This window comes from Eriocheir sinensis, chromosome 40 (genome assembly GCF_024679095.1).
Source record: "Eriocheir sinensis breed Jianghai 21 chromosome 40, ASM2467909v1, whole genome shotgun sequence".
NCBI classification, from domain to species: Eukaryota; Metazoa; Arthropoda; class Malacostraca; order Decapoda; family Varunidae; genus Eriocheir; species Eriocheir sinensis.
The window spans coordinates 4,689,602-4,714,212 of NC_066548.1; the positions used below are offsets into that span (position 1 = coordinate 4,689,602).

General features: G+C 41.1%; 3 protein-coding genes across 11 annotated transcripts in view; 2 read left to right on the forward strand and 1 right to left on the reverse strand.

Moving 5' to 3' along the window:
* LOC127009240 (ral GTPase-activating protein subunit beta-like) overlaps nucleotides 1-8,862 on the forward strand; it is a 28,040-nt gene extending 19,178 nt beyond the window's left edge. For 7 of the 9 annotated variants that reach the window (XM_050882106.1, XM_050882110.1, XM_050882112.1 and 4 more), the window contains 11 exons: nucleotides 1,805-2,033; nucleotides 2,609-2,702; nucleotides 2,949-3,107; nucleotides 3,690-3,860; nucleotides 4,544-4,679; nucleotides 5,231-5,386; nucleotides 5,505-5,656; nucleotides 6,513-6,645; nucleotides 7,005-7,140; nucleotides 7,582-7,698; nucleotides 7,924-8,862. In XM_050882106.1, the coding sequence (XP_050738063.1) occupies nucleotides 1,805-2,033; nucleotides 2,609-2,702; nucleotides 2,949-3,107; nucleotides 3,690-3,860; nucleotides 4,544-4,679; nucleotides 5,231-5,386; nucleotides 5,505-5,656; nucleotides 6,513-6,645; nucleotides 7,005-7,140; nucleotides 7,582-7,698; nucleotides 7,924-8,041 (1,601 nt within the window). In that variant the 3' untranslated portion in view covers nucleotides 8,042-8,862. The remainder of the gene's footprint in view (nucleotides 1-1,804; nucleotides 2,034-2,608; nucleotides 2,703-2,948; nucleotides 3,108-3,689; nucleotides 3,861-4,543; nucleotides 4,680-5,230; nucleotides 5,387-5,504; nucleotides 5,657-6,512; nucleotides 6,646-7,004; nucleotides 7,141-7,581; nucleotides 7,699-7,923) is intronic. The other 2 variants (XM_050882109.1, XM_050882114.1) reach the window with 1 other exon arrangement.
* A 992-nt stretch (nucleotides 8,863-9,854) lies between these two features.
* On the forward strand, nucleotides 9,855-20,334 carry LOC127009421 (uncharacterized). The gene is made up of 10 exons (XM_050882515.1): nucleotides 9,855-11,842; nucleotides 12,668-12,944; nucleotides 13,327-13,485; nucleotides 14,048-14,227; nucleotides 14,833-15,070; nucleotides 17,197-17,201; nucleotides 18,195-18,521; nucleotides 18,682-18,837; nucleotides 19,011-19,190; nucleotides 19,448-20,334. The coding sequence occupies exons 2-10, from the start codon at nucleotides 12,680-12,682 to the stop codon at nucleotides 19,672-19,674; spliced, it is 1,737 nt and encodes a 578-aa protein (XP_050738472.1). The 5' UTR covers nucleotides 9,855-11,842; nucleotides 12,668-12,679; the 3' UTR covers nucleotides 19,675-20,334.
* An 87-nt stretch (nucleotides 20,335-20,421) lies between these two features.
* Nucleotides 20,422-24,611, reverse strand: part of LOC127009243 (uncharacterized) — a 6,516-nt gene continuing 2,326 nt past the window's right edge. The window contains exons 3-8 of the mRNA XM_050882117.1: nucleotides 24,369-24,568; nucleotides 24,053-24,250; nucleotides 23,400-23,498; nucleotides 22,967-23,044; nucleotides 21,438-21,536; nucleotides 20,422-21,111 (exon numbers count right to left, since the gene is read on the reverse strand). Of these exons, the coding sequence (XP_050738074.1) occupies nucleotides 20,956-21,111; nucleotides 21,438-21,536; nucleotides 22,967-23,044; nucleotides 23,400-23,498; nucleotides 24,053-24,250; nucleotides 24,369-24,568 (830 nt within the window). The 3' untranslated portion in view covers nucleotides 20,422-20,955. The remainder of the gene's footprint in view (nucleotides 21,112-21,437; nucleotides 21,537-22,966; nucleotides 23,045-23,399; nucleotides 23,499-24,052; nucleotides 24,251-24,368; nucleotides 24,569-24,611) is intronic.

The following is a 24,611-nucleotide window of genomic DNA, read 5'->3' on the forward strand; positions in this document are numbered from 1 at the left end:
CATGTGTTCTCAAGAGCCTTCAACAGGAAGTACTAGCATTATGAATTGTATGCTTGTATGCCGCACCAACATTTTCTATCACAAAATCATCTAACTTATTACCCCAAGAGTGTGTGTGTTGGGGGGATGAGTTTATAATGGTCTATGATGAAGAAGATCAACAAATTATAGTTTTAAGATCTATATAGGCCAGAGAGAGAGAGAGTCAGAGTCAAAGGTTTGAAAATATCTGTCATTAAAGGCAGAGTCCATCAGGTCTATAGTTTAAAAAATTCTTGTGTTTGAGTTTGAGTTAGAAATTTATCCCTTAAAATACATTACCCAATTTCCAACGTGTCACATGGCCATTATAAAAGCAGCTAAGATATTGAAATTGATGGAGAAAAATGCCTAATGAGATGATCGTTCCCTTAAATGAGAGACCCCAAAGCAGAGAGTAGTCATATAATCACCGTTATTCTGCAGTGCTCCATAGCCTAGCAAGGACTTTAAGCCATACAGTTGTTTTTGAGATAAAAGAGTTAAAAAAAAGGCATTCATTTTTTGCCTCATGAAAAGTTCCCATTCACACTTGTCATTGTCACCAGGGGTGTGGAGTCGGAGTCGGAGTCGGAGTCGGCTACGTTTGGCCGGAGTCGGAGTCCGTAAAAATACCCCCGATCCGACTCCTTAACGTAGTAATCATTTATCGTGTAATGTAATTGTGAAGTTTTTTTTTCTTTTACAATATCTAGATGTTGTCTATATAGAGTACACGTAATTCGGATGTAAACACATGTAAGAAAAAGGACCTCAAGAGAGTCTACAGGCAGCATCTAAAAAAAATAAAAAATAAAAATAAAAGATTTGCATGGGGGCCGGAGTCGGAGTCGGAGTCGCAACTTTAAAATTTCCCGGAGTCGGAGTCGGAGTCGGAAAATTTTAACTCCGACTCCACATCCCTGATTGTCACCCACGTTACATCTGCTATTTCTTTCATTCCTCTCTCATACATTCCCTCTTTATATAATGCTTTGTTCCTTACAGTTTTCATTTTGCTTTTCCAAACAGATATTTTTACCATTTCACTGCTGCTTCTCTCTGTTCTTCAATGCCCATTATATATATTTTGATTTATTTCCATGTATTTCATTGCTCTTGCACCATCACAGCTCAGACCCTTTTTTTTCAGTGCATTTGACATTTGACCCTCAGCATGGTAATTTCTACTGCTCTCAAACTTTTTACCTCCATATAACAACATCAGCACCAGGCACTTTTCATGAGCTCTTCCTACTCTGGCTTTGGCTATCTTTTGAAGCTTCTTTTTAGTGTCAAAACTATTTTATTTTTATTTTTTATTATCAAGATTCAGATTGCATTCTTAGTCATTATTGTATTCTTGCCTTATGTCATCCTTTGTTACTGAATTTAATTTTTGTATGGGCAGTACCTTCACGTCTTAACCGGGTTTGCAGTTTACCATTGATATTTTATTTCAAGTTATATTTTGATTGATGCACACTGCATACTTCCATACAGACTTGAATGTTATTGTAGTTTAGAACTTTGTAGTGCAGTAGAATCATTGTATTTATCTGATATATTCATGCACATGTCTGAACTGCAGATTTACTTTGGCATATTGTAGTATCAAAAGATGTTGTAATTGTTTGCTGCTTATGTCTAAAGCTTGATCAGTAGAATTTATTTTCTCCTAGAGATATTTTGTAGACAGAAAGAGATCGCCCTGGAGACTTTTACATCATAGCTGCATATATGTTGTATAGAAATTTGAGGTAATGATCTGATACTTGAATGACAGTTCGCACCCTGCCAGATCCCCAGCCAACGGTAACAGCTCTGATCAGGGGGCCATTTGGGAGGGTGGCCTGGACCATGCAGCTGAGGCACCTGCCCAGACACAAGTCCTCAGCCAAACTGTACACGGTGAACCCTGGCCGGCCACTCCCCATGAATGATGTAGGAATAAAACACAACGTCAAGCCAAAATACTTCCCAGACAGTGTGGACAGGATACCGCTCTGCAAAGCGTAAGTTCATGAGAATTGTGATTTCTTATTTTAACATAGTTTTGAAGCCAGAGATTTCTGAACAGCTTATTAAATGACTCTTTATAAATCTCACTTGTTTGAAGTTTATAGCTATACAGTGTGTATGTGGATGATTACAGATAGATATGTATGGGTTGATTCATTTGCATTGATTTTATAAATATCCTTCCATTAGCATCTGACTTTCATAATTTGAGCAATAATGATTAATAATGCAAAGGTCTATAATACAATAACCTTCCATTGCTATCCAAGTTTTATATGTAGAATAGTATGGTTAACTTATGCTGAGAGTTTGCAGGCATCTTTTTAGGTATTATACTTTAGAACTGTGATTGATGTTTATGTGATTACCAAGAGTATTGTGGATATAAATGAACACAATATGTGAAAGGAATGCATCATCACATTACAACATTTATAAATAATTTTTTTATGAGTTAATTTAATGACAGAAACTGAAAAGAAAGACATTTAATTTATCATAAAACAGTGAAGTGTTTTGAATTGGGATTATGGAGTAATATTTACTTTGTTAAACTTATCTTTTTCAGAGATAAGTCAATTCCATCCCTGGAGAGTGTCATCATGACTGAAGAAAAGTCCGCACTTGAACATGACAAACTTCTTCAGATCTTAGACCACCAGGTAATGTTTTGCCGGAATGATAAACTTGCTGCAAATCACTTAAAAAACACTGTTACCTATACATGTATTTTGAGTTGTCATGTACTATTTACTGTTTGCTTCATATGAAAACTTATGTCCAAACTGTATCTGGAAAGATTTTTTTACTTTGAAGGGAAAAATAAAAAAAATAGGGTCCATATACACTGAGCAACTAACAATCTAATGGGGAGCTGAAAGAAAATTAACTCATTCTTCACCATCCAGATTACATTTGAGGAGGGTGTTCAGCGACAGGTTGAGAGAGAGACCTCAGAGTATCCAGATGTGGAGACGGAGTGTGTTGCTCCTCCACTGTGCCACGAGTTCCAGACGGCTCGTCTCCTCCTCTCACATTTTGGCTTTTTGTCTCTTGATGCCTTGCAGGTGTGTAAACAAGACCTCATGATGATTTTAATTTGTTTTATGAGCAGTATTAGTTGAGGGCATTTACTCGGTCTCCAAGTGGAATAATGATACTGGGAAATGCAGCTAGTGGCCTCTTGCAGCATAGAATATGTAGGGTGTTGTGAGTATCTTGTCTTGTGTATTCTTGTACTAGAGTGACTAGATCTTCGTGACAAAGATATAGAGTCAACTCAAGATTGAAGTTTATGGCTATATAAAATTGCAAGAATACACTGCAATATATCTTTGGTGGATCAAGATGACACTATGTATGCTCCTCTGGCTCTACCATTTTCACTGTCTTTGATAATAATTGTATAGTAAGCAGAGCAGGCAGAGCATATTCCTAAAGTTTCATAAGTTTGTTTTGAATTTTATGTTAAAATCATTTTGCACTTTTATTGCAAGGTCCCAGGTTCAAGAGTTCTTGCATAAAATAGTTTACAAGGTCATGTGAGACCTATTAAAGGAGAAATGTGTGTGAACACATGCAATAATGATATGAATGCATCTAAGAAATATATTTCAAACTTTTGATCTGCCTTATTCTGATCATTACAGGAGTCTGTTGAGTCAGCAGTGCCATCGCTAGTTGCCATTGATTCCAGCATGGCAGGATTTGCTAGAGACCTTGAAATCCTTGACAACACGAACAACCGAACGATGGACACCGCTCACATGTTTTATGTTCAGGCCGGTCAAACTTCACCACTTGATATATTATCCAATGTGGTAAGAGAAATATATTAATATTTGTGAACTATTCTATTTTTTTGTAATAATGTAGATTTCATTCTTCACTGAGAGATTTTCATCATGTATTTTTTTTCCATTGGTAAAAATACTGTTCAATAGTAGGGGTTCACTGTTTTTAAAGGACAAAGGAAACAGTGCTCATTGCAGAAAATGAAAGTGACTTTCAAAATTTGGTCAGTGTTTTTGATAGTGTATGCAAAAGGAGAAAGCTGAGAGTAAATGTCAACAAAAGTAAAGTGATGGTTTGTGAGCGGAGTAGAAGTGAGGTTGTGGATTTTGTATGCCCATATAGAGTAGGAATTGAAAGTGTCTCCAATGAAATGGAGAGACAGGGTACAAGAGTATGTCAGGGAGAGGGGGGAAAGATCCGTGAGAAACTTTGAGCAGGCAAGGAGGGAGTGCCTGAATAGAAAGAGATGGAAACTCTTCTGGCGTGGCCATCCCCTGGTGGGAGCTCCTAGGAGCAGACATCGATGAGATGATGATGATGATGATAAAATTAACATCACTAAGAAAGAAATACAAATCTCAAAATTTATAGGTAAGTATTTATATGAAATTACACACATGAGTTCTTGGTTAAATCAGTAAGTATTTGAGTAATATGTAAGAGAACAGCAAACATCCTTAATGAAACTACATACCGAGTGTTATTCCAGGTGAGTTCTAGCTCAGTCCATCCTCATTTTATGGAGTTCCTTCGTGGACTGGGATGGACTGTCAACGTACACCAGCACCCCGGCTGGACCGGCCACGTCTCCACAGCATTCACAATCACTCCACAGCCGCAGGAAGGTATGATCTTCATTGTTATTTTCTATACATTACCAGATTATTTCATGCTTTTTACTAATCTGTAGGTTACCATTAGCTTTATTGGTGACACTGTTTCCTGCAGTAACTGAAATGGAGCTCTAACCTATTTCAGTAAGTGTTATGGGCAAAAATAGGCGTTGAGTTCCCAGCAGTTTATCAAGTTGTATGAATGTTATTTTTCCTGTTGACTTTTATCTACCGTATGTTTGTCCCTTCATTGTACCTGTTGCAATAGGTAATCTATAATGGTGACTGTGTAAGTGGTAATTTAATTGCATTACATTTTTCATGCCAGCCATTATCATCAGTACTGTCAAAGTGTATATTGTTTCAATGGTTCATCAGTTGTTATTGTCTCGCAACAGTCCCTTTTTTATATTTCATTCATTTTTTCAGCTTATGTGTGATGGTATGCAAGGTAGATCAAGTAACAATGTAACAGTAAGAGTGTGAAGAATACAGAGCTGTACCCTCTTCATGATCAGTGCTTTGCTGAAACTGACACACAGTTTTTTTTACTACCATAACAGGTATCATTGATGCAAACCATGGAGGCAGTGGCTTCAGCGGGCGGACTCACGTATTATATTGGTCTGATGCTCTCAGTGAGATGGCTTTTGTTGTCCCAGCCCCCTCCCAGGGTATGCTGTCGAGCCACCCATCCAGCACAGGGAATATTAACACAGGTATAGATTCCAGTGATGGACAGTGTTTATATACATTGTCTTATTGATTGATTGATATGTCAGTGTAATCTGTTTATATGTTTTAAGCATCAAGTAGTCAAACAGTTTGTGTTTTCAGTTGGCTTGGTGCTGGAGCCATGTGACAAGGCCGGGAGTGGAGGAGCTGGTGGTGGAGGTGGTGGAGGTTCAGGCAGTGAGCGCTCAGACTCCTTGCCTCCTTGTGATGCTGATGTGGAGGGTGGCTCCTCCATCTCCTCACATACCTCACAGGTGGGTGGTTGCCCTAGGGATGCCCATTCATTGCAACCTTCAGTAATGAACAAATGGAAGTTCTTGCATTAATTACCAGTTGAGACTAGGTTTTATCCATATGTAAAGTTCTCTCTTAATTTATCCCTTCATTATGTTATTATGTATTCAGGAGCCACAAGCAAAGGAATTAAAAAGAAAAACATAAAATTCTTGTGTATATGACCGTTACTTTGACAAGAAGAGACCACCAACCTGTCCACCAGTTTTATAATGACATGAGGTGTGTGGCTTAAGGACTTTCTAGTGTCTCTGTCCTTGTTTCTGGATGTAGCTTTCCTTCCCCCATTTAGATCAATTTCTTTGTGATTTGTTTTTTCTTAAGTCACTATTTTCTTTGGTAGTGAGACGAGAACTGATTTGTGTGACATTACAACATCCCATCACTGCCACCAATATCATTGGGTATTTCCACTTCTCTAGGCCCAGAATCTATTAAGGGGAATAAATCTTTTTCCCAACTTTCCACCCAACATTTGAACCCGGGCCCCTGAGGCAGGAGGCTTAAGGCATTTTGAAGTCTATCCTTCCCTCAGGTCATTACCGTTGGGCCAGGGCAGTCTTTGTTTTCATTCTTGGACCCTATTCGAAAGATATTTTCTCAAAGAATTACTGTCTTAGGTAATATTGTATAAAGAAAATACATGTAAAACTACTCATATTTTACAAATATCAACTTTACTTAACTATCCTTGCAGAATGATGTTCACTGTAATGAAAATGGCAAATAATATGACTGCAGGTCTTTATCAGTATTCATCTTCATATGAATTCACTTCATCACAGATCAGTTCCATTGTATGTCTTTTTCTTTCAGACCTCATGTGGTCAGGGCAGTGAAAACAGGAGTAGAAAGTTTGGGCGACAGACCAGTGCCCTGGCATGCAGTGACCACAAAGTGTACATAGTGTGGCTGGAGAGCTTTGATGACTGCTACACTTTCCCAGCATGTGAGTATTTCAGCTTATTGTATACACAGCTAAGACTGGCCTGGCTTGTGTGAAAGGGCATGTAATCACCTCATTCTAAGAGACTATGAAAACCATGTTGTAGTAAAACAAGGCTGTGGCTTTAAAAAGAAGTGTACCTATATTGGCAATTCTTTCTATATATACATAATAATGGAAGACAAGGTTTGAAAGACAGAACAAAATATATTACAATTCTTAAAGAGGAGAGCTTGACTGGGTAGATTATTGGGACAAAAACAAAACATATCTTGTTTGCAAATTTAAAATATAATTGTTATCATCATCAAAATATTTACTTCCCAAGACTGATATTTTCTTTTCTTAAATTATATTTTTAGTGGACCTGTTGCCTGAGACAGTGACTGGCCTTGAGTCGTCCTCATGGAAAGACAAAGAGGCCATGGTTTACATAATCTTCATCCACGCCCTCACCAATGGACTGTTCAGGATAAAGTTACAAGGCCGAAATGCAAAGTAAGTGTTTATTCATTCTTCATATCACAGCAAGTTTTGTTCATAGACACTAAATACACCATCATGCAGATCATTAAGCACCTCCATGGAGTAGTGATTAGTGTGCCTGGTTATGACTCTGTGGGCCTGGGTTTGAATCCCAGCCCAGGCAGTTGGCACACAGCTCACCCAGCTTTTCATCCTCCCTTTCGTTCTGGTCGATAAGTGGGTACCTGGGGAATCCTGGTACTGTTCTATTATTATTATTATTATTATTATTATTATTATTATTATTATTATGATTTCATAGTGTCAATATCTTTATGGATGTCTTTAATTTTCTTCTTGTTCTTGCTTAGAGTGGATTTTAAAATATGTTTTATCCTTTTTGTTACCTCCTCTTTGTCTTTTTGCTGTAAATGGATAACAAAATTTACAAACCATTTATTTTCTGTCCCAAAGGCTGAACATGGCAGGGCCACTAGTGGATGGGCAGGTGGTGAGCAGGAGAGTCCTTGGAACGTTGGTGAGGCAGACTGCACTTAACATGTGCAGACGGAGGAGACTTGAAAGTGACAGGTAGGTGAAAATCTGTAAGTTTTTCTGTGGCATAAAGAGTTATGGGTAGAACATGATGTATGTAACAAGATGTAATTTTATTCAATAGTATATCATGTTATCCTAATAACAGACTTAGTTTTGTATCATTAGATGTGATAAATCCTGATATTTACATTCACCTTATATTTCTGGAGTTGGCATTATCTTAAGTAAGACTCATATATTCACCTAATGTTTCCACAGTTATCAGCCACCTCATGTGCGAAGGAAACTGCGAATCCAGGAAATGGTACAAAAGTATAGATATGAGATGAATGAACCAGAATTCTATACTCACTTGTTTACGAGTCCACTCTGTTAGGCAATGCACTAATAGAAATGCATAGATTATAACACTGTATGCTTTTTCATCTCCATTTCCATATTTTCGCTGTTTCACGTATATGTCCAATCATCGCTTATTCATTTCAAAGTGTGTATATAAAACATCAAATTTTCCTTTCACTCAGCAGTCTTAGATGATTGTCATTTAAAAGTTACTGGACAAGAAAAATATAATGACATTGCTTATAAACTATCATTTTTATTTATCAGTTTAATTTTGGGAGTTCAAAACTGCACATCTTTACAAGCACCTACTTATATAGCCAATTTTAGTAAGTCAGTAGCTCTACTAAGATCACTAACTTCCATTTTAGTTATTTAGTTACAAGGTTACAAGTTACTGGTTTTTCCTTTCTCTTTGCACTGTAAACAGCTGGGTTAATGTAGATATCTAGAGTTCTGTTGGCTGACTTTGATATTTTGTTAAACTGATCATAGATAAAGTAATAAGTTCTTAGTAATAATGCATGTCAAATCAAATACAATCAAATTTGTGATTATGTCATACCAGTTCAGATTTTTGTATCTAAGACTTGTTGAGTATATGATTTACAGAGATAAATAATGCTGTGAAATCTTTGCATTTTAAGAAAAAGAATTGGATGTTTGAAACTCACATTTTTATTGTTTTTTTAATTGATGAGAATTGTAACTATCATTTGTATATATTGGAATTAGTTATGAATTAACTTTCCATTACCTGTGACAAGTTACATTTCTTGTGAAGGTCAGGAAAGTATTTTATAAGGAAGTGAAAGATACTGTTTAAGGATCATAAGTAAACTGAAAAATTGTTTATATATTGAGTGATCACTGGAACCTTAAATAGTTTTAGATTTATCTTCAAGACTGCAGTGTTACGTTATGTAATTTCTCTGTTCATGGAAAATAAGGTAGGTGCAACAGTTGGTTGGTGAGTGAGGAAATCAATATGGTGGATGTGTGTCTGGAGCAGGATAAGTTATAATGGCCTATTCAAGTATTCCTCCACATGTCATAATGGGAAAGAGTTGAATTTAGTAAGTTTTTCTTTTCTCATTTTAATTTTTGTTACAAGTCCTGATTATTGCTGTGTGATTGGGAGGACTAACACCATGATGATAGTTAAATTAAATGGGGACAAGGTACAATTTGGATGTGTATTTAAGTTGTAAATGTTAATTTCTAAATCGATAGCCCATATTCTCTTGTACAGCACATAAACAGCATTTGTTGCCACAGCTCCCCATTTCATGAAGAAATGCTGCTTATTTTTTTTCACCAATACCATCATAGATCTTGTTTCTGTTAAAGACATGGTAGAGAGACAAATTAATATGATATCTGTAATGAGTTTCAATATACCAGGTAACTAGTAACTGATAGGTAATATATGCAAATGATGCCATTCTTATATTAGAACTGGTTGAAGGTCTCCACATGCATGTTAAACACATCGTAAAGGTATTTCAAACATGGAAGACGATGAAAGAAAAAGTAAGGTTGTGGTGCGACTAGCCCCCTGTCTGTTCCCTTTAGGGTCACTAAAAGACAGGGAAATATATATTTGATCTCCTTGCAGGGACTTCACCCCTTTCAACTCCCCTGTGTTTGCACATTGCATTGCTTGGAGCTTCTCTGCCTCCCACTACCATGCTGGTTTTCACACCTATTGTGCATTCTTCACTCTTGCTCCACCAGTACAGCCAAGTTTCATAACATTCTTTGTTGCCAGAGTCAGATTCACAAGGCAACCAATACTTGCCTATCTATTACAATAATTTTTAATAATACTAATATTTTTTTTTTATTAAATGATAATATTTCAGGCATTAAAATAACTGTGGGCATTAAGGGTCAGCGTGGGCATTTAGCACTCGCGAGAGAACTTTTCCTTTTTATGATAATTTATTTTTATGCTTCACGGACAGGTAAAATACTACCTCTAATTTTTCTCTCCCTTGCCTCTGCCCACATCCTTCTTTCTGTTGTTAAGAAGACTCAAGATCTATGAGTGTAAATATTTATGCACAAAATAGATTTCAAACACACACACACACACACACACAAACACACACACACACACACACACGGACTCAGAAATATATCAGATAAAAATGAAATAGGTAAGCAGACCTGAGCCTGGATATCTTTTACATTGCAGCAGCGGGAAAATTGCACAGCTATGCGTGCACACTTGACAATGTTTTTTTCCTGCGGGACTAATGTTTTAAAAAGCCTTTCCCTATTGTAATGGAAGGGAAGTATTGATCACTGTGTGTGTGTGTGTGTGTGTGTGTGTGTGAGAGAGAGAGAGAGAGTGAGGTGTCTGTGTGGGTGTGGATGTGTAATTCACCACGGCCTGATCAATAGCTGGACACATCATCGCCAGTAAGTACCCTCCCGACAAGAGCAAGGGTCATTATAGTTGATTTCTGGGTATGACTGTGTGTGTGTGCGTGCGAGCGTGCTTTCGTGTTAAGAGGTTTAGAAGAGGATTAAGAGGTTTACGAGGAGGAAGAGGTTTAAGAGATTTACACGAGGATTATGAGGAAGAGGAGGAGGATTAAGAGGGAAAAGAAGGCGATTAAGAGGTATAGAAGAGATTAAGAGGAAAATGAAGAGTATTAAAAGGAAAAGAAAGAGGAATAAGAAGTTTCGAAGAGGATTAAGAAGGGTATTAAAAGGTAGAGGAGGAGGATTAGGACTAAAAGGAAGAGTATTGAGAGGTTTGAAAGAGGATTAAATTGAAAAGAAAAAGGAATAAGAAGTTTCGAAGAAGATTGAAAGGATTAGGAGGAAGAGGATTAAGAGGTATAAAAGAGGATTAAAAGGAAGAGGTGGAGGATTTAGAGATTTAGATGGTGACTATAAGGAAAAGGAAGAGGATTAAGAGGTTTAGAAGAGGATTAAGAGGAGGAGGCTTCTCTTACATGTTCCTGTTGCTACGCCTTGCACACTCCTGAGACAAATCGAAATATGTCGCCCCCCCCCTTTGCCACTCGCCCTCGCTCGTGCGGGTAGTGTGCAGCTGTCCCTTTAATAGTGACAACGCGGATCTTTTTTTCTCTTTTTACAGTAGAGGAAACAGTTCACGGACAAAAAAAAAAAAAAAGGAAACTTAAAAAAAAAACGCTAATCACTGCTTCTACAAAAGATTCAAGAGGAGTGTCCAAAAGATAGGTCAATTTCGGGAGGAGAGGTGTCCTGATACCCTCCTCTTGAAAGAGTTCAAGTCGTAGGCAGAAAAAAAAACTTTAATATTGTTTGAGATGATAATACCAGCCATTCCAGGACAGAATTTTTGTAGGCCCTATATCATAATAAAAAGTGAACGTTCCAGAAGAATTATTGCTTGTGATGGTAGCCATTAATTAAATCTCGCGAATAAATATAGTGGCTTGAGGCATGAGTGACTGTATTGTGACTGACTTCTAAAGGCGTAGCTTAAACCTTTCCCCTTCATATGTTAGGCACCGAGGCCATGCGTCAGGAGAAACGCACACTGGAATAAGTGACATCCAGACACTATGTTTACAGACCGCCAATAAATATCCTTCATAAAAATAAAGCTTCGTCAAACATTTTATATTGTATGCTCAGCCATGAGAGTAATGGACCATTAAGATTAGACCAAAGGTATTGGAAGGTAGATCGATGGTTCTTTTTCCGTCCTTCCCCTGGCCTGCGCGGTTCAACTGGATGGGCCTCGAAGTACTGATGAGTTCAGGGCTGAAGCGCATCGAGAAGGGAGCGTCCTCAGACTCTGTCCGGTAGATTTCGACCAACAATTGTGAGGGTAAGAGAGGTAATTCATATATATATATATATATATATATATATATATATATATATATATATATATATATATATATATATATATATATATATATATATATCAGAACCTCTAGTCTAGACGGAACTCTGCTTTATTCTATAAGTTATTAGATCATTCTTAGGGAAGCGACGGGATAAAAACTAGTGAAAGTGAAGGTCTTGCATAACTATTGGTGGCGTCATTTTTAACGGATTCCAAAATGACGTTTCATTTTTAAGAAACGCTTCCTTTCGGGTCAGAAAGATATTTTCATATAATTTCGAAATGTATTCAACTATAATCAAAAGAGCAAATTGGGGCCATAACTGTGGTATTGACCAGGTCAGTTACACCAGATAACACCAGATCTAGACAGTTACTTCATGCGTACTTGCTCAGTGAATCGGCGCGAAAATTGAAAAGCAACGAAAACAAGAGAAATTGAAATACTTCGTAAATGTTTCACTAAATGATACAAGTTACGTGGTTTTGGACTTCGAGTTGGGCCAATTAGCTGCTCTTGATAATCGTACCTAGCGCTAGTACCTTAATAATTAACGTGTGTTCGACGATAGGGTCGCAGGACTTCATATTCTTCGGAAACTAACGGAAAGGTAGTAGCAGGATTTTGCACACGTCAGCTCTTTTCCCAGAGTTACGCAATGCTGCCACGCATGCAACAAGGGCAGTTAGGGCAGATTGCATCATAACGCTTTTTTGTAATAGTCGTTGTGTATATCAGGTTAAATTGTAAAGGTTATATTCAGATTCTGTACATGAAGTCAGGATGCTTCTTTTACTCCTCAGGACTTTGCAGCCATGGCACTGGTGTCGACGCTCCTGAGGCCATGTTTTCTTGCTGCGCCCGCTGGCATCACCGGGAACGTGATGGCGGCGGCTGCAAGGCATCTTTGCTTCTTGGCGGCAGCTACTGTGTCGGCATGGGCGTTCTTGCTGCCAGCTGTTCACGCGCAGCAGCCTTCGGTGCACTATACAGTTAGCCCCCACCTGGGTAACTTCTTTACGGCGGCGGGCAAGAATCTTCCGGATAAGGATACTTACCTCACGCTCAGCCTCAACGAAAGTACGTATACTTCAAAGTGTGTATGTTGGTTGCTTTTCTCTGGGTCTTTGACATTATAAGCACATCCAGTGATGCGTTGCCTTTGATTTAGGAAGTTTTGAATTGCGGAGCAAGCGAAGCTAGATGTGCGTATTACAAGAGCTGCATAATCTCGTGTGCGTGCGTGCCAGCGAACATGCACACACATTTATATTTTGAGCTGATACGAACCTGCCAAGCATATCATTCAACATCGCTTGAATCAAATATTTCATGTGGGTGCGGGTGTTTAATCACATGCTTATGTATTTACGTCTACTCGCATGTTTCATTATTTGTTTCAGCTCTCTTGCGTTTTTAAGAAGCAGGGAGGCTTTAAAAGTTTAAGGAGTCTGTCTTCCAGGTGCGTGTCGCGTGGCTTGTCGGGCAGATAACCTCTGTTTGTCAGCGGCGTCGGTGACAGCGACTACTGGCGTGGGGTTGGAGTGCCGCTTGTCACAGAAGGGGCCACCACGCATCCTGCTTCTTGACCAACCGGACGCAACGTATTTCTTCTGGGAAGGTACGAGGACGCTGATGTTTTGCTGGACTACTCAGGAAGGGAAATCAGCAAGACGTTGTTTCTCCCTCTCATTGGGGAAGAATATCTGAGTTTATGCCACTTGGAGACTACTTCTGTAATTCTTTGATTATGAACGGCAGTCACTGAAAAAAGGTTTTCTATGTAATGAAAGATTCCCATGATAATAAGGAACAAAAAGTATTTATATCCAACCATTAGAATGATTAAATATACAGCCGTAAAACCAAATCTAACTGTAAATACAAAAGGACGTCGATTTGGTGCGTGACAGGTTAGAAAGGAGGTCGCAGTAAAACGGCTTTCGCACTAATAAGCGACTAATATTGAAATCAGTATAAAAAATAATTTGGTACTTAAGGAAAAATCCAAAAAAATCATATAGATGATTTTGCGTTAGATTTACATCTTGCTGTACACACACACACACACACACACACACACACACACACACACACACACACACACGGACGCACGCACGCACCCACGCACACACACAGTGCAAACACTTTTCACTTCCCGTGGCATTTCTCTAATTGTACAGCCGGGATGACCCTTGGATCGCACAAGCTGCGGGAAGACGGTCTGCTGTACTTTGAGTCTGAAGTGAGGAGAAACTTCAGCAGGGCAACGACTCTCTGCGACAGAATCCCTGGGCACCGACTGCCGATCATCAAGACCATACGCCAGCTGGACGCCCTTATGTCCATCATGAAGGAAACAGGTGTGTGTGTGTGTGTGTGTGTGTGTGTGTGTGTGTGTGTGTGTGTGTGTGTAATTCACCACAGCCTGATCACGTGTTGGACTCGTAATCGCCAGCAGGTACCCTTCCGACATGAGCAAGTGCTCTTTATCGTCGACCTATGGGTACTGCCAGGACCTCACACACCACACATCCCATCCCCCTTGCTCAAAGGGGGGACAGTAACCACTCCTAGTTAACGGAAAGATTCCGGCCTGAGCGGGCTCGAACCGCCGCCCAGTCAGACCGTGAAGCCTGGCAGCGCAGCGCTCTAACCATTTGCGCCACGGAGAGGTGTGTGTGTGTGTGTGTGTGTGTGTGTGTGTGTGTGTGTGTGTGTGTGTGTGTGTGTGTGTGTGTGTGTGTGTGTGTGTGTGTGTTTTAGGGAAGGTGGTCAGAATCAAAAAAATCCTAGAAGAATGTTTTTCTGGATTGCAAATGTCTGGCTTTCTCCATCACCTAGGTTAGAGATGTCTGTCTGTAGTCAGTACTTCGATGCGTGAGGATGAGTAAAAAAAATAAAACGCCTTCAAACAGGTGCCAGTGGTCGTGAAACGGATCCTCTTCTCATTTTAACCTGCCCACAGGGACAACCCCGTGGCTGGACCTACAAATGAAGAAGTGGAGGGGCCGTCTGGAGCTGTTCTGGGGGGACGGCATGGCCTTTGTTGATACGCCCGTGGCCAATGTAGCATCTGCGGTCGAACCCAACAATGATGGTGAATCCGCATGTATCCTAGACTTGGACTCCTTCACGTTCTTGCTGAAGCTTTCTAACTCGGAACACCACCTCCTCTGCCAGGCCAACCCCCTTGGCCTCGACTGGTGAATTGGTACCTGCCCTGACTGTTTATTATTTTCCTTTTGACTGACTGACTTATTAATCTCGGGAGCCGGAATGAGTTTGTCATCAGGTTGGATTCGTGCTTCTTTTTTTTATATATTTTAAGATATATTTAAGTCTGAGGCAACGAGGTTATGTTGAACTTTTTTTTTAATGTCTGATCTTTGAAAAGCTACTCCACGACATGCATTTCCGAGATGCCGTTTTTTACCTATTAAGTTATACCTCCAAACGTTGAAATCCTGATGTTATTTGATCACAATTTTGATTTTATTATCTACATCAAAGTATAAGGAATCCAGTCACACACACAGGATGAATATATATTAGCTTAAGGTTTTGTTATGTAATGATAAGAAGAGTGATTATTATTGGTGTATCATCGATGGTGCGGCAAAATAAATGGGTGACGTGGCAGCGCGGAGTGTTTACCTGTGTGCCGCCTTGTTTCACGGACACCCTGCATGCTTGGCTATTACACTGGGCAAACTTTCCGTGGATCTTCAGTCAAACCACGATTTCCGCTTGCGTGGCTCTCATATTTGCATGGTTTTCTGACATGTCCGCGATCTCCCAAAGCTACGGTAGATTTCACTGAAGGATGACGGTATTACTCACCATCTTCATCAGCAGCAATAACAAGAAACAATTGAGAACCACGCCAGCGGAAATCGTGGTTTGACTGAAGATCCACGGAAAATTTGCCCAGTGTAATAGCCCCTTAACGGCTGTTGACTGAAAGACTTGCTGGTCGAGAGGAACATCTTTAGTCAGTAATGGTACATACTAAACTTATCCTTCAGGTTCGTGAGTTATTGATTTTCCCAACACTTTGTATGATTTCAGCGCCAGTCAGATGGTAAGCACGCTACACGGGTGGTAGAGTAATTTATAATCATCGACATGCTTCTGTGTTCATTGATCATTGCAACTCAGCCATATTAGTAATGATAACAATAATATAATAAAACGTAATGATAATATTAATGATGATAATAATAATAATAATAATAATAATGACAAAAAGTATTTATTATTATTATTATTATTATTATTATTATTATTATTATTATTATTATTATTATTATTATTATTATTATTATTATTATTATTATTACTATTATTATTATTATTACTACTATTGAATGTTACCCAGCACCGGAATCGAACCTTTGCGTTGGCGCCGTTATCTGCATCGCCACCCAAAAGGAGTCAACGCATTGGTTCGATTCCGGTGATGGGTAGCATTATTATTATTATTGTTAATATTAAAATTGTTAATATTTTTATTATTATCATCATCATCATCATCATCATCATCAGGGTGAACACAGGGCAAGGCGCGAGGAGCCGAGGCAGTCCCGACTCACACGAAGCATTGAAAAAAAGATGTTGAGAGGGTGTCAATAAAAAGTAAAATAAATAAATAAATAATGTTTATGAACAATCTAAAAATGCTTGCATGAGCTATGACTGTACCCCGATCGTGTGTAATACAGAAATGTCGTATGCGTTACATAAACATCATCGGATTCATTAGCAGTCCTTGAATATCAGATGACATATTCCTTACTACGAGATTCTTAGGAAAATTGCATAGAATGATCGAAGAACTCCACAGAGAGTCCCAAAATATAAGTCTGAGGATCAATATTAATGAATCGAAGGGAAGGTTTAACCCGGTAGCAGCGACGGGCCAAATTTGTGCCATGATATTTACCCCCCAAAATAGATGATACATAATCTGATCACAAATGCTTTGATATATATTATGAAATGGTTTGTGTGAAGGGTGAATTTTTCCCATTTTTCTCGCTCGGAGGGACCATTAAGAAACATGATCCCCGCTGCTACCGGGCGGGACAACAAATAAAGGTCTCGAGCGAAACAGCTGAGCGAGGAAATACGCCTCTCTAGGTCACTCAGTTAGTTCCAACTCAAGAAACTAAAAGAAGAGAAAAATCACGAGAATATGAATGTTATGTAGCGGTCTTAGTAAACATAGTACCATAATGAGCTGAGGCCCCCCCCCCCCTTACACCCACCCACCCATCCATACACACAAACACACTCCCTTATTTTTTGCTTTCGCCTCCCCGTTCCTCAGCGGAAGTATGTCAGTTTTTTGTGCGTGTGATAAATAATTGCCCGTTTGTAGGGAGGGCGACGGAACGGTCAGTAATGAACTTGCTCCTTGGTCTGCATGATTTATAAGTTTTTTACCCTTTTGTCAATAACGTGTGTGTGTGTGTGTGTGTGTGAGAGAGAGAGAGGGGGGGGGTATATGTGTGTGTGGGTGGGCGTCTTAATAAATGGCCCTATTTGTTCACGTTCGTCGGGTCGTTGTTTCGTTGTCACTATTTTTATCGTATATTCATCTTAGCAGTTCTCTTGATGAGGTTCTTTTTTTTATCTCTGGCTAATCGCAATGAACACACAGTTGCTAATAGAACCTTTGAGCCTGTGTTTGCCGGGACGCGCGCCCACTGATCATTATTCCTGGTTCCCTAAAATATTGCCTGTTTTTGTCGAGATATATTCGCGATGTTGACATTTTATATTGCAAAGTGTTTGTGTTAAGATCGGCATAGTGAAATTTTATTATCGAAGTCCAGTTACTTGTCAAGAGATAGAGAGATTGGCGGTGGGTTGTGGGTGCTGGAGGTGTCATTGTATTCATGAACGGTGTGTTAAAAGATTAAATAGTTATTACTGTTATGACGGGAGCGCTGGAAACGAAGATGGTGATGGTGGCGGTGATGACACTCCTTCTGGTAACGCAGGCGCGGACCGGCATTTGTATGTAATATGTATAGAAGCTCTTGCACCCGGCACCATTGTTTCCGTGACAGCCGGTCGAGGTGGTGCTGACTGCTTCAGCTTCGTCACTACAGCTTTCTTAACAGCCGTGGAGGCAAGTACTTGGCACTATGAATGCCTCTGCCCCACTCGATCATATTTTGAGGCAGATGAACGTGTCTCTTAAGGAAATAACCTTACGGATATAACTGACCAATCCTCCAAGGCTTTTACATAACTCATCTTAAAGCAAGAGGAAGAAAAAATATTTCCTTTTAAAAACTTAACTTTTTAAACTCTCCACAGCCTCTGCGAAGCTTGCTGGGGAAGGTTCCTCCACACCATCTCTCCGCGGCGGCAGTATCTGGACGTCCTTGGCTAAGACCCACAACTTCATCCCGTCACCATCTGTGAGGGACAGTTACATCCTCTCCATTCCTTTGCTGCAGGCGATGACGAACGAACTGTTGACGCTCACGGTGGCAGCGGCCGTGTGGACCCTTTACGGAGTAGTGGCGGAGCATCCCTTCATCACTTACTCCCCCAACAGTACCTGGGGCATCCACTTGCAAGCACGCGGCAGGACTCTGAGCCCCCAGGATGCTTACGCCATCCTCAACGTCAGGAGCATCTGTATGTTCGCCTTGTCTTACTCGTGTTTGAGTGTTAATACTAAGGGAGATTTAATTCAGTAAGAAGCTTTCATTATGTAGAGCTGAGATGGATAGTCATCATGTGCAACGCGCGCATTTATTTCCGTCATGATTTTTGTCACGGGTTTATTGCTTTCTAGGCAGTTGTAACATGGCCTGTAAGAGCAACGTGCGGTGCAAGGCGGCGAGTTGTGACAGCGGCGGAGACGGCAAACTTGCGTGCTACCTAGCCGACAAGGGACCCACAGAGACCACCCTCATTGAAGCAGCTGGAAGTCACTACATCTACAGGATTGGTACGTGACAGCGAGAGGAACCGAGGTGCTGTAGCCCGCTACTGCTCATGAACAAGACAATCGACGTCCTAAATATATAAGATAATATATATAGCGGTGCGGAGTGAAACAGCGTGACATCAAATAAGTATAAAAGTTGAGGAATAGTCTAAGGGCGCCTCTTTTTACCGCAGACTCGTTGCCGGCCATGCACCTCGGCGTGAAGGAGGACGGTTTGTTGTACATCATCGGAGACTCCAGACTTAACTTCACGGACTCCCGGGGGTGGTGTAAAAGGATTCCTGGATACCGTTTGGCCATATTCAAGAACCCTATTCAATATTCGATGGCAATGAAGATGGTAAAGGACACCGGTAAGGCACCTTTGTAAATCCGTACTTGTAGTTATAAATGTGAGGTATATAATGACAGCAGATTTAAGGTGGCTGACAGATACAAAACAACTAACTAAACAACTGTGACTAGATTTGAGTAAGCCTAAATAAGGTGAAAATATCCAATCTACGTTTTGAAATATTATAGTAATATGATCAATATATAATGTAGAGGCTTGGTAATGGGAGTCGACACAGTACATAAAGCTTCTCTATTGTTTTCATAACCCTGACAGGTAAAGAGCTGTGGGTTGACTTGGAGCTTGTTGGCAGTGACAAGGTATGGGGCGACGGAATCACCTACGAAAACACTATCATCTCACAGACGGCATTGCTGCGGAAAAACAGTAGACAATCTCCATTAGCCTTCAGAGTTCGCTTGGTTACTGGCTTCGATGACCGCATACAGACCGTTCGTTACAACCCTCTCTGTCAGGCCAACCCACGCGGCATCGGGTGGTAAGGACACGAACAAGCAGAGTGTAGACGTTTAGAAGGCACTGAGGTAAGTTTGCCATCGTGTACACATCATTCCAACAGTTGGTGCGTAGGGGAAAAAAATAAACCGTGAATAACTGAGATAACATGAAAATGGTCTCTTGTCAAAATTCAGTCTTGAACGTTTTTCATTTTGACATTATTTGCTCTTTATGCTTCAGTTCAATTTGCAAGGGCAGTGTATTTTCTATCGGCTATAAGTATGCAAATTGGAATGGTAAGAACACATTGGCGAATTGATCACAGCTCTATAAAATCAATGGACGATGTTACGTTGTGCTTCAATGGGCTGAGTCTGTGATGTGATCTATCGTAGCGCTCTCTGTTGTGGTTAAGGAGTCTCTGCTGTGCTCTATCGTGGCACTTGGTAGGGCAGTTAAGGAGTTTGTGCTGTGGTGTAGTGTATCACTTTCTGTTGTAGTTGTTACCGAGTGCTGTGATCTGTCGTAGCGTGTTTGTGTTCGCATGGGCCAGTGTTTCGATTCATCTTGCCTCGCCATCAATTTGTTCGCATTCCTTAAGGTGCAGGGAGGGAAGGGGTGAGGGGAACAGGAAGCACATCTTGTTATTTGGCCTCAAAATATTATCGCCCCGTATCAACATATTTTATTATCACTAAAGCCAAAATGGACGACTGTTTATTATTTTATATATATATATATATATATATATATATATATATATATATATATATATATATATATATATATATATATATATATATATATATTTACAAATAGGACTGAAACGCTTTAATAGGAAACTAAAACAAGTGACAAAGGTAGTGAATTAAATCTAATACAAAATTTGTTAAGGATAAAATATACTTGTGAAAAGGTAAAATACATTTGAAAGCAAATAAATTTTGTGAGTGTGAGATAAAAAGTTAATAACTTATGTAAATATTTAACATCACAAAATGTTGACGGGTCAGCGTATAGTCAGATTAAGTTTACGATTTTGGGCTGTGATTGACTGTAACGTTCCGGGTTATTTTTTTTAATGTCTCGTCGACGCCAGCCCCGCATCCTCGCCAATACCATTTAAAGCTTCCCATCGTCCACCAGCCCCGTGCAGCCTGGAGCAGAGTGAAGGCGTGGCAGTGGCCTTCGATGTGCACTCGATGTAGGAGGGGGCCGGTATTGCATGTAAACAGAGCATACTCTTATCCGAAATCACGACAGAAAGGTCTTTGCATTTCTTTTGGTCTATCGTCACTACCACCACCACCATCAGCTAAGTTCTGTTAGTTGTCCACCATGACCACCTCGGTGGAGCCCCTGTACAGGAGGTAGTGCCCCGGGCTGAGCTGGAAAAAGCTGTAGCCATATATTTTGAGGTCGTCCTGGAGACCCTCAAGGCTGAAAAGCTGTGCCAGGTCGTTGTCCTGGTACAAGATATTCTGCAATGTGTATAAAGAAACAACAGACTGAGAACTCGTAACAATCATGGTGATAAATGAAAACTTTTCTCTCCTATCATATAGCAATCATATAGCAATCATATAGCAATCGGCTATGTCTTATTTTCAGTGGTGATGAAAGTCGTCCAGAGCCACCAGAGAAGGATAGACGGTTGTGTTTACCCATGCTCATACACTAGTGATGTTCGTCTGTTTTTAAGATCACCTCATTTGATGCATGCAATCTACCACCTTTATAAAAAAAATCGATGTACATATTTAAAAAAGAACAATATACAGGTCCTTGTAGAATTGCTTTTACTCACCTCGACTCGAAACTTATCTCCGAGCAGTTTGTTGGTCGTTAGAAACTCGTCCACCAGAGTGAATCCTCCTCCCGTCACATCGAATGTCAGCAAGTCAATCTGTGTTTGGTGAGGGAATGACGTGAAGTGATTCTTGTTCTTTAAATCTGTTTCTGGACTTAGGGAGGTGCGAGGGCTTGCTGAGGAACACAGTGTACTTAAGACCGACCTTGCATTTCACTGGAGAGGCGAGCACGAGGGTGGCAAGCAGGAACACGAAGTAGAATTATTCATTCACAAAAGTCTAGAAAGGAACTTAGTCGAACGAACACTTTGGAATAAAAGAACGCGTGACATCGGTAATAATTAACTAAACCGAAACAAACTGAAGATAATTCAAGTGCATGAACCAACATCTATTAATGGATGTTAACAAATTTTATCATGTCTTATCACCTATGAAGAGGGGTTCTTTTTTTTTACGTTTCGACCTATGGCGCCGGTAGCCATTTTTAGTGGGGACTGATGGTCGACCCCAGCCTGTTATGGCGCAGGCAAGTGTTTATAGTGCCGCCATATTGCTTGGCTCATACTGACCCCCCGGAGCTCATTTTTGAGCCTCTGTTTAGAGAGAGAATCTAGAGTGCACTTTGATAAGTGTTCTTTAGGACAACATGTCCTACTCGGCGCTTATTGAAAAATCCCAGCTGTGGCGGTGGGCAGGATTCGAGCCCGCGTCCTCCTGGACTCCGATACGCTAGCCACTCAGCCACCGCCTTCCCTTTATGATGTGATTATTTACGATTCTAACTTAATTCAGGTAAGGGAAAATCTTACGAGAAATTGCATGGGGCATCCTCGAAATGACAGAGAACATTTCTTTGTAAATTTCTGGAAATAATTCCTTGATGATAATACACACATACCCTAACAAGAAATGTGTACCGCAACTGAACACGCAAATCTTCTGAAGTAACAAAAGACTGACCGTATCCGCACCAACCGGCGGGACATAATGGAAAAAATGGTCTCAACAAAATGAATGTTGGCAGCGGAGAAATCAAGATCAACTTGAGAAGAGAGAAATATAACTTGGTAAAAAGGCCACCCAATAAAAAGAAATGAAATTGCATAAATAAAACCCGAATTCGCAGTCAGCACCCAAAGCAATGAAGAAAATCTTGACAAGGTGGAAATTAACGAAATATTCCATCACTCAAAGTCTGAAAGAAACAGTCCTTGACTGTAGATGAAAAGAGGATAACCAAAATCACTGTAAATTCTCTTCGGAAACAGAACTATTACGGAGAGGCGCATTATCCGGAGCAGGATGGAGCACACTATTGTAGTAATGGCTGACGCGGCAGAAATGACAAACTTATCAAAAACAAAAGTTGGTGGTATTCGAGATGCTCAAATCTCACCATCACACTAGTCGGCATTGGCAGATATCAGTTGTTATTTGCTGTATGTGAGGTACCCTTCGCACGTGAGATACACCCCCCCCCCCCACCCCCACCCCCCACACACACACACATTCACACACATACCTCCCGGAGTCCAGCGGCGGCGAGGACGGAGAAGATCGAGTAGCAGGTGGTGGTGAAGGTCTCCCCGGCGTACAGGTCCTGGTGGGGGGGAGCAGCAATGAGGCGAGGAGACGCCTGAGCCTCACCACCGCCATCACACCCCTTAGCCCCCTCCCCGCCACTATGAGGTTTTACGCAAGTTTTCGGAAATTACTGATTTTCTTTTAACTATTACACATTTACGTTGTAACGTACTTACTTTTACTGCATCAGTTTTTCACTCAGTGTTTTACCAGAAGCTTAAATATAACGTATACGATCCCTAGCTGGCAGATCGTGACGAAGAGGCGGGGCTCGTGAGATGTTGAAATTTGAGTATTTTGAATGGCTGCCATTTTACCTCTGTTGACGGCACACACACACACACACACACACACACACACCTCATACTTACCGTGTCTGTGGCAAACGTTTTGAGTTGGGTGTGTCCTTGTTGTAGTCTACGAGCCTCTTTATTTACGTTCCCTGTGTTGATTCCTCTCACCATCTCCTCCTGAAACAATGATGTAGACGGGAGAGGATGAAGATGGGAATGTCAGAGAAACTGCAATAACGCAGTGAAAATATCCCTTACGCAACACCACTGAGTGCCGGGGGTCAAACCCGGGTCTTCTGAGTAGAAGGGAGAAATCAGGGCAGCATACCAACTGAGCCACCGATTACTTAAAAGGTCACCGCGCCAGGGGACACTTACCTTGTGCCTGAAGCCCCAGCCCCCGCCGTGGACATGAAGGTAAAGGTGACCCCGCTCACAGTGCTCCACAGTGCGGGCTGGAGCGTCAGGTATACGAGTACTGCCGCAGAAGTGGCTCCTTGCACGGTGATTTTTTTTAGCTCATCGGTGGTTCACTTGGTATGCTGCCCTGACTTCTCCTCAGAAGGCCCGGCTTCGATCCCCGGCACTCATTGGTGTAGGGGGAAGATGTGGATGAGAAGGAGGAAGGGAGGAGAAGGGTGCAGAAGGAGGAAAAGAAGGAGAAGGAGGAGGAGAAGGAAGCTGAAGCGATGATGCGTGCGGCATGTATTCATGGCGTGAGTGCACTGTACCTGCTTGGTGAGCAGCGAGGCGGTGACGCAGGCCGCCAGGGTTGTGGAGTTTCTCGGTGCCATCCGTAAGTTGAGGTAGTTTTGTGGATCAGCCTCGATCAGTAGCCCCCGCCAGCCCCGCTCTGCCTCCAGCCACCACGTGTTGCTGAGCCACAGGCCATCCTGCGCCCCCACCTCCACGAACACGCCGCCCCCGGGCTGCGGCCACACACACCACCACACGTTAGAGGAGGCAGGAGGCCAGTGCAAAAGAAATATTGATAGATAAACGAATAGATAGAGAGTATGTTGCAAGCCTTAGTGATTCATTAACTACCATTCCACCAAACAAGCTCCGAATGGCTTTCTCGGTATAGTTGTAGGACACGTCGCCAGCCCAGGGTGGTTGGGCGGGGGAAGGGCCGCGGCCAAGAGGGAGAAAGGACGAGGGAGGCTCCAGACTGTTCCTAAGGTGCTGCAGGAGTCGCTTGTCGTTCCACTTCACCGGGTGGCGCAGCAGATTGCGGAAGCAGGTTACTGGAAGGGTCGGAAAAGGCGGTGCGCTGTACTTAGTGCCAAG

Excerpts from the sequence above, each read along its gene's own strand:
- LOC127009421 (XM_050882515.1), top strand. The coding sequence starts at position 12,680 with ATGGCACTGGTGTCGACGCTCCTGAGGCCATGTTTTCTTGCTGCGCCC. Across the intron at positions 12,945-13,326 it reads CACGCTCAGCCTCAACGAAA|GTGCGTGTCGCGTGGCTTGT; the intron begins GTACGTATACTT and ends TCTGTCTTCCAG. Across the intron at positions 19,191-19,447 it reads GAAGATGGTAAAGGACACCG|GTAAAGAGCTGTGGGTTGAC; the intron begins GTAAGGCACCTT and ends TAACCCTGACAG.